This window comes from Osmerus mordax, chromosome 14 (genome assembly GCF_038355195.1).
Source record: "Osmerus mordax isolate fOsmMor3 chromosome 14, fOsmMor3.pri, whole genome shotgun sequence".
Classification (NCBI taxonomy): domain Eukaryota; kingdom Metazoa; phylum Chordata; class Actinopteri; order Osmeriformes; family Osmeridae; genus Osmerus; species Osmerus mordax.
In genome coordinates this window covers 3101817-3111345 of record NC_090063.1, presented here as the reverse complement: position 1 = coordinate 3111345, position 9529 = coordinate 3101817, and the positions used below count along the sequence as shown (strand labels likewise).

Sequence of the window (9529 nt, the reverse complement as noted above, 5' to 3'; positions counted from 1 at the left end):
GCGGAACATTTCTCCACCTTCTCTGCACCTGGTGTTCTCCTTTCACTGCAGAAATATGAACCACTCCAAACCCCACACTCCCACTTCATCTGTTTCTCAGCCCACTCCAGTGGTACCTCCAGGAAACACCCCAATGTAATGAGCATGGACGATTTTGCCACGAGTCATCAATTTACAGCTAATTAGCGAGTAGCATTTTGCGTGCATCTATACAGACTGATAGAGGAGGCTTTAAGGTCAACTGTAAACACACAATAGTTTACTGCTCAATCCTGCTCAGGGCCTATAGTACATATTGTACATGAAGCTAGGTTTGATCCTACATACTGTAAATGAGGCTAGTATGGTTGTACCGTATTCATTGCCTACATAGGGAGTGGCTCAGTGGTTCGAGCACTTGACTTTAGATCAAGGGTTTGCATATTCAAATCCCCCATATCATGTACAATGTTTTGGATCAAAATGTCTGCAAAAAAAAAATATGATTATTGTGAAAAGTGCAGTTACCTAAAACCAACTATCTTATTGGAGTTTCAGTGTCTAATTGTTTGACATTCGTATTTCCCTTCCCTTACTAGCGGTTTCTGTAAGGGTTGGAACACGGCTGGTTTACAGGAGCTGTGAGTATAATTAGCACGGCTGCTGCACTGGCAGACTAATAAACATAGATGAATACCAGCAAAGCCTCCCTGGGCCCCCTGAAGAGTCACAAGTGTGCGTGTGTGAGTGTGCACGTGTGTGTGTGTGTTTGCATGCCTTCACTTCTGTCTGTGTGTGTGCGTGTGTCTGTGTGTCTGGACCTCCTGTTGTGTCAGGATGAAGTGTGTGTTAATAGACTGAGCAGCAGTGTTAAGCTGGGTTCAAACCACTAACTACGCAGACATATGAAACTGAAAGACTACCGGGGAGAAGTTAACAGAGTTGTCTGTGTGTGCTTTACTGTAGAAAAGGATCATGAATGCTACTGTGTGTGTGTGTGTGTGTGTGTGTGTGTGTGTGTGTGTGTGTGTGTGTGTGTGTGTGTGTGTGTGTGTGTGTGTGTGTGTGTGTGTGTGTGTGTGTGTGTGTGTGTGTGAAAAAGAAAAAAGGAGAGTTAATGTCATGTCAGTGTTTGATGGGGTGAAAGGGCAAGACATGGAAGAAGAGTGGATCCAACCAAAGAAAGTCAGGCCGAATAGAGAAAGTGAGAGAATGAGAAACAGAGAGAGAGAGAGAGAGAGAGAGAGAGAGAGAGAGAGAGAGAGAGAGAGAGAGAGAGAGCAAGAGAGAGAGAGAGAGAGAGAGAGAGAGAGAGAGAGAGAGAGAGAGAGAGAGAGAGAGAGAGAGAGAAGAGAAAAGAAGAGAAGAGAAGAGAAGCGAAGAAAGGAGAGTTAGACTGAGACAGAGAGAAGACAAGGTATTGATCGGGTGTCAGTTGCACAGCCCTCTGCTCTCTCAGGAGAGAACAAAACGGAGAGAAGAAAGAGGAGCGGACTGAGAAGTGGATGCGAGAGAGAAAAAAAGAAAAAGTCATTCTGTCTTACTTGGAGAGTCACATGACCCCCCATGGCCTTCTGGGTAGGCTGAGAGTTGTAGGAGAGGTTGGATGGAGATCACAGCTTCAGGCTTGACACACTTCCAAAGCACAGCAGCACCCTCAGAAAGAACGCCTTAACGTGGAGAAAGCTAACCACCATTCAGTTGTGGCCATCATCTGGTCAGTACTGGTACTGCACCCTAGTGTTTGTACTGAAATGAGTTGAATCAGGAGCATTATGTGTATAAGGGAATGATTGTAGCCATGTCCTGTCTTTCTTCCTGCCTTCCTGTCTGCCTATTCGTCTGTCTTCCTGTCTGTCTGTCTATCCACCTGTCTGTTGAACTCAAACTCCCCCCCAAATTTCACTTGGATGCATGGATGGATGGATGGATGGATGCAGTGTACCATTCTGGAGAGATCGAGAGAAGGACTGACAGATGGATAACTCTTTATACGAGACGACTGACAGGCACCATTACTCCCTTCATTTCTTGCTCCATTCCAACTGGTCGTCAAACGGTCATAGAATGGCAATCCAGCTGTCTTTCTCTCTCTTTGTCATTTTCTATCTCTTTCTCCTCTCTTTCTCTTTCTCTCCCCCACACTCTCTCTCCTCCCCTTTTCTGTAAAATAGTCAGTTTGACATCAAAAGTACCTCTCCTTGGTTCAGAGCTAAATCTAAATCTCTAGAACTCAGTGTTGCACACACACACTCATACATCCACACACATACACACACACACATATTCACTCTCCCTTTCTCTCTGTCAACTTTCATCTCTTATCCCTGGCACAGCAGTCCTGATCTACCCTGACCAACATTCTCCAGTCATGGTTCTGCCAGGTTGAGAGGTACAGCAGGAAACAGAGTAGCTGGCAGTGGTCATGTGATGCGTGCCATTCTCAGGCATACTGAACAAGCGAACAAGTACCTCACCCCCTACCTCACCCCAACAAGACAACAAACCTTTACTGTTGATCGTTCTGGCAAAATGAATTAAGTAGAATTGAAAGCTGCCCTCTCATCCAGTCTCATCCCCCCATACCCGCCAGTCCTCTCTTCCAACCTCTGACTCTGATAGTTTTGGGGGGAAGGGCGGGGGTAATCTGAGAGATATTGCTGTTGTCTCAACAGTCTGTGTGTCTGTCTGTGTGTGCGTGCGTGCGCACATGCAAGCGTGCATGTGTGCATGTACGTGTATTCAGTCCATCATTGATGCTACACCAGTGGGTGCCCTATTGACTGCAACTAGAGATGCTCCGATCAGGTATTTTGGTGCCGATCACCGATCACCGATCACTGAAATCAGTATCTGCCGATCCGATAATACCGATCACGGTGTCGACTCCCTAACCGCTCAGCCATCTGACCCCCTGAATAATAATAAATATTAAAATAATACTAAAAATATGAATCTTTAAATAAAAATCACAACAATAGAATCACATGTGCAACATTCCACTCTCTAGAGGCTCTCAAGAGAACTTGGAGCTTATACAGTAGCTTTCCTGTGGAAGAATAATAATACAAACTTAACTGCAACATAAACAGGCTATAGCCAAATATCCAATATGTTTCAAGTCAGTCAGTTTCAAGTCGATTAGTCTGCATTTAGGAGGAGATAACACAGAATAAAGATTGAAGGTGCACAGGAAGTCAGCAATTAAACAAAAAAACAAACATGTATATCTATCTGTATAGTGTCTCACTCACTCTCAAATACTTCATTCACTCTCTCACTTCACTCACTTCACGCACGCACTCACTCACTCGGAGAGGGGGCATACTAGAGTATTCAAACCTTACTTCTGATTAAGCAGCATCACTGGAAAATTTGCCTTGATAAATATAAGCATATCAGCATTTTTAGGAGTCAACCTGTTCCTCTTCTCATCTAAAATATGTCCTGCTGTGCTGAAAAGTCGCTCGCTATCTACACTTGTACAAGATGCGGAGAGGAAGACTCATGCTGCTTGTGCAAGAGCAGGAAAGCGGTCTTTATTGGCCTTCCAAAAAGCAGTGGCTGTCCGTGACTGTTTTCGTTCAAATGCGGGTCTCACAGAGTAACGTCGCACATGTGCGATTCTGAAAATTCCAACCGACTATTTTCCGATTGACAAAAACGATGACCAACGCTATAGTATGGCTTCAAAATTTACAATTAGGAGGCTAACAAGTAACACTAGCAGGTAGTAGCATTGCTACGAGTATTATGCTAGGTTGCTAGGTAAAGGAAGCTAACTAAAGCTAGCTAGCTTCCGTTTTGGAAAATTAACTCTGGTTGAAGCGTCGGAAATATTTAGAACTCACGCATCTAAAGGTTAAGGTCTTACCACTGGCGGCTTTAAATGCCTATCTAAAGTTTTATTGAAACGTCTCTGATAGTAGTTCTCGCAGATTTTATGTCATCTGATCGGCCATATTTGATCGGCCGTTTTGAGAACGCCGATCAAAACCAATAATGGGAATATCGGCCGATATGGATCGGCGCCGATCAGATCGGAGCATCCCTAACTGCAACCCACTATGTTCTGTGAAACTTCCGCAGCCCAAGTGAATTAAAATGTGTTTCATTCGTCTGATGGCTGAGAAGCAGACTTTAAAAAGATGTCTCTCAATTTATAGTGAACTGGGGCCACCAGGAAACAATAGATTGCACACGTACACAAACACACACAGAAACAGTCCCACACACACACATATTCACACAAGCACACACGTGTACACACATTCACACACACATGCAGTACAATGTAAGTAATAGAGACTGCATATTTAAAGCAATCCAAGCTTGCACCATTAACGCCCAAAGGGGGAACTGATTGTTTATGACATACTGTACCAAGGGTTGAACCAACTCAAAGGGGGGGGGGGGGGGGGGGGGGGGGGGGTTGGGCAGTCCTAATTAGCTGTCAGCCGTAGCGATGCGGGCTGATTAACGAGCCAATTGAAATTCATGGCATGTTAGCCTGTGATGCTAACGTCCCTGTAACAACCTTATCATGTTCTGTGCCGGTATCTGGAATGGGCGCCCAGGCAGACGGCGTGTCCGACAACACACCAAACGTGTATGCTCACTCCGACAGGGTGCTTTTGACTGCTGTCACTCGAGGACGTTCTGAAGCACAGTTTTCTGGAAGAGCGGGAGTTAGAGAGGGAGACAAAGAGAGTCAGAGACTGAAACAGAGAGGAGTAAAGCGAGGGAGTCAGAGAGGGAACCAGAGAGTCAGAGAGGGAGTCAGAAAGGGAAACAGAGAGGGAGTCTAAGCGGGAGTCAGAGCGGGAGTTAAAGAGGGGGTCAGAGCAGGCAAGCTTCATCACCTGTGAGCAGAGCTTGCTTTTATTGAGACACATGGCTGAAGCCAACAATGACACTCCTTGCACATTACTTTGTATCTGTGGCCATTCAGGGATAACCCCTGTCCTGCTGTAGGAATTTTTTTTTTTATAAATTTTTTTTTTGGCCCCCCTAAAACTCAGTCAATATTTGGCCTACATAGACAACCTAGGTGTCAAAAGTTTCTTCTTGGTAGCGATTGAGTTGTTTCTATTGGGATTTACGTTCCGTTGCATGGTTTAGGCTCAAGTTAAGTTTTTGTGGCGAAAAGTGAAGCTAACGGTGGCTAATTTGCTAGCCACAGTCACTGACGTTACTAACGTCACTACGTCACTAACGTCACGAAAACACGCGTGACTACCTTTGGCTGAACATTCGTTTCGCATCTGTTAGCTTGGGGGATAGCTAGGCTAACTATAGCTTTACTTCAAGGCAGCTGCAGAAACGCCACAAGCAAAGAGGCCAGGGTGATAACTATTTACTCATTTTACTTTGTGATATGACACACAATTGTGATGTGTAATGTACAATATAAGCTGATATTATTAAGGAAGTACATTTACTTTCGGAAACAGTAGTCTACTATTTCACTGAGGTATTAGCATCACGACATTAGCCTCTGTTGCCCGGGCAACACATACTACAGTGGTCTATGATGCATCTGTTTTCAATCGTTAAAATAAACATTCCTCACAAATACATTTTCGTTGTAGGATTTATTATGACATTACATTAGTAAACGATTTGTTGGTGAAATTATCATTACCTGTGGTTTCAAACCAGTGTTGCTGACTGCAACGCTGTAGCCTACGCTAGACACTACAAAAACATCTACACAGCTGTTTAGGAAGTCAAACGGCGACAGAACATGTTCGGCACTCCCCTTACTTAAATCAAAAGTCTTTCAATAGGTGAAACTATCTGACTACTAACCTGAACTTCATTGCCACAGCCTAAACTTTGTCAATCTGTTCATGATAATAATTAATTTCAGCCTAAACCGTACAACGGAACGTTAAATCGAATTCAACCAACGCAATTGCTACCAAGACGAACACAGCAGTAGTCTAGTACTGTACTGTAGTAGTACAATTTACTGGGGCAGCTTCTCCACACAGGGCTATATCGCATTTTGCGTTGTTACTGACAAGATCGCTACCAGTGAGCTTTTAATGAATGAGCGATTTTCCACTAAATAAATGTCAATCTTATTTACGTTTTTGGGGGCATATTTTCAGTTAGCAGATGGTACTGTTTGAATCGCGATTCCATCTTCTACTGCCCGGTAACGTCGCAAAATAATTTTCAAAGGGGGTTCTTTATTAATGAATGAATGCAATATGAGTAGGCTAAATGCCTGAAAATATCACGAGAAGGGAAAAACTTAAAAGGACGTTTAAGTCATAGAGATTAGGTCAATTTTTACACCGGTCTGCCAAATGTATTCGTTTTGATTCAGGCTGCCTCTTGCAGGGGAAATGAGAAGACATCTATTTCATTCTACACTTCACTCATATTTTGAGTTGTAAATGAGCAGCAAAAAAGAGATGCTTTTAAATCTATGTAATCTTTATAAATAATAAGTATGCATTTTTATATAAAATATACAGAAATATCAGTCATCAAAAATGTCATTAAAAAACGGACCCTGTGCAACCGACGCAAGCAAGCACACCCTACAATTTCCCCAGAAATTGTACCCTCTCTAGTTTCCCTTTATTTCTCCTCATCTGTCTCTCTCTCATTCCCTCCCTTTCTCTCAATTACACATTCTCGCCTCATTTCTTTCTGGCTTGCCTGTCTTTCTGGCCCGGATTTCTCTCCGTTCCACCTCCCTCTCGTTCTCAGAGCTTGAATCCCATCTCGTCTCCTGTCTGTCCGTCCACATCTGCTCTCTTCTTTTCCTCACCTCTCATTCTCTGCCCTTTCTCCGCTCCGTTCCTCTCATTCTGTCTCCTTCTGTCCCTTCAATTCTTTCCCTGTCCCCTCTATTGTATTCCTTTTCTCTTCCATTTATCCCCCTCCTTTTGCTCAGCGCTCTCTGTCCAGCTCTATTTTTCCTCATCCTTTCAATTTTCTGCCCGTCCTACTTTTCTATGCACTTTTTCTCCATTTCTCACTATCTCTTTCTAGCCTGCTCCTCTCTGAATGAGAGAGTGTGCTAGTGCCAGAAATGTAGCTGGATGGACAACCTTGTGTGTAGGGCTTGATGAACGTACTTGCATCCTTTATCTAACTATGTGTGTGTGTGTGTGTGTGTGTGTGTGTGTGTGTGTGTGTGTGTGTGCGCGCGAGTCCTCATGTGCCATGCTCCTTCATGACCTCTGCCATTTCCTGTTAGTTCTCCAAATCTGAGGATGTTCAAATGGCAAACTTAATGAGTAACACAGTGTCCAGAAGCAGCCCTAATTGGCGGCAGAATTGCCACCTCTTTCTGTCTCTCTCTATCTCCATCCCTCTCTCCATCCCTCTCTCTGTCTCTGACTATTTGATAGGGTAGCAAAGTGTTCTCTGAGAGGAAGGAGTTTGCGGTTGCATGGATGAGGTTTGGACCCTCTCCAGCTCCAGAGAACTTGTAGGAGTTACGTGCGTGCATATTCATGTGTTTTGATTCACAGTCTTCAACCCACCCGCCCACATCCTCACGCCTTGTGGTGTTGTGTGTTGTGTGGTCTCACACTATGGCAGCCAGTCCTACAGGTGCACAGTCTGTGTGTGTCTGTGTGTGTGCATGTATATGTGGGTTTGTGTATGTGTGTCTCAACATACTACAATTTACAGTGATCCCATTTTACATATATCCCTCCGTCCATCAATCTACAGTTTCAATTCATCCATCCCTTCATCCGTTCATTTTTGCCAATCCTATGTGGTGACTGGTTTGAGATCAGTTTGAAACATCACTAATCATCACGACTGTGTTTTTTTACTGATGGCAACTTGTTCACCTAGCAGGTATTAACCACAGGTGTGGTTGTAGCAGACTGTTATTGGTCTGGCTGTGTTCGTCATGTCTGTCAGGTCCGCGCTAGTGTGTTGTGTAGATGTGTCCACTCTTGAGACAGATAGAGAGCACAGATAGAGAGCAGTGTGTATTCTGTGCTGTCAGGCTTATCGTATCTTTACTGAAACCTTTCTTCTGCCCGTTTTTCAAATATATTTCTCCCATCTCCCTCTCTCACATCGGCGGCATCATCTTTAAGTTCAACTAACTTGGGAGATTTTGCCCTCCTCCTCTTTCTCTTTTTCTCGCCTTCCTTCTCTCCATCTGACTTCCTCTCTCTCTCTCTCTTTATCCTTGGTTTATTCTCTCCTGATGCCAGTTGGTAGTTTCCATGGGAACGTCTTTAGACTTGCAGGGGCTGCAGTTGTGACACACGCACACACCTACAAAAGACACACAGTGACACACACACCTACACAGACACAGTGACACACACCTACACAGACACACAATGACACACACACCTACACAGACACACAATGACACACACACCTACATAGACACAGTGACATACACCTACACAGACACACAGTGAAACAGCAAGACATCTGGGAGATGTTTAATTTGAACAGAAAGTTTAGTAAAAGAAAAGCGAATGGAAAGATATTCTTCGACCAAGATTTTTTGAACATTGTGTTTTCTTTATGGGGTGTGTGTCTTTATTGTTAGTGCTGTTCCCTGCCCCTGTCACCTGCCCCTGCTCCAATCCATGCCCCTGCTCCTGACCCCACCATGCACCACCCCTGCCCCCACCCCTGCTCTAGCCCCAGGACCTTCCCTCTGCATCCTGCTCCCTGTCCCTGTCCCTGTCCTCTTCCCTGTCTAGTCTCTGCAGGCCTTTCAGCTGCACCTTTCTACTCAGAGAAGAGACATCAGTGGGTCAATATCACTCTCTCTCTAATGGGAATATCCATACTACTTCATCTGCCGGCCTCAAACTCTAATGCTTATTGATAGTGACAGTGCTATGTCTCTCTCTTAATCTGTCTCTCTCTCTCTTTCTCTATCTCTCTCTTTATCACTATCCAGGGGTTCCTGAGTCGGAGGTTGAAAGGTTCGATCAAGCGGACCAAGAGTCAACCCAAACTGGACCGCAACTCCAGCTTCAGACACATTCTACCTGGCTTCAGGAGCGTTGACAATGAGAGGTAGGCACCCATGGATGTGTGTGAATGTGTGTGTGTCCGTGTGCATGTCTGTGTGTTACCCATTGGGATGTATTCCTCATGGTGTGTGTGATTTGCTTGAATTTGTGTGTGTAAATGATGACTGACTCTCAAGGTCGGTGTTGATTGTGTTGTCAATGTTCACTCGTCAACGCATACATCATTATACTTGCTTCGCCATTTTTCACATACACACAACCATACCCCTGAACACACACACATTGCATATTCCTATATGGTTGCTGCCATGCACCTACTCTTGTGTAGGTTACTCTTCTGTTGTGTATGCCTTTGGTGTGTGTATGTATGTGTGTGTGTGTGTGTGTGTGTTGCCTCTGCTGGATATGGACCTAGCCTGTGTGTAAGAGAGAGGTGATTTATGGGTAGCTGTCAGACATCTTACTAGGGACCAGTGTTTCAGTTTATTTGGTCTGTCTCCATCCTGGCATCTCTCCAACCTCCTCTCTCTCCATCTTCCTCCTTCCATCCTGGCATCTCTCCA

General features: G+C 44.5%; 1 protein-coding gene across 1 annotated transcript in view; it reads left to right on the top strand.

The window, feature by feature from the left end:
* Positions 1-9529, top strand: part of LOC136956194 (disabled homolog 2-interacting protein-like) — a gene marked incomplete in the record, with an annotated part of 129036 nt that overhangs the window by 57742 nt on the left and 61765 nt on the right. Inside the window, 1 exon segment of the mRNA XM_067250064.1 lies at positions 8891-9009. Within this exon segment, the coding sequence (XP_067106165.1) occupies positions 8891-9009 (119 nt within the window).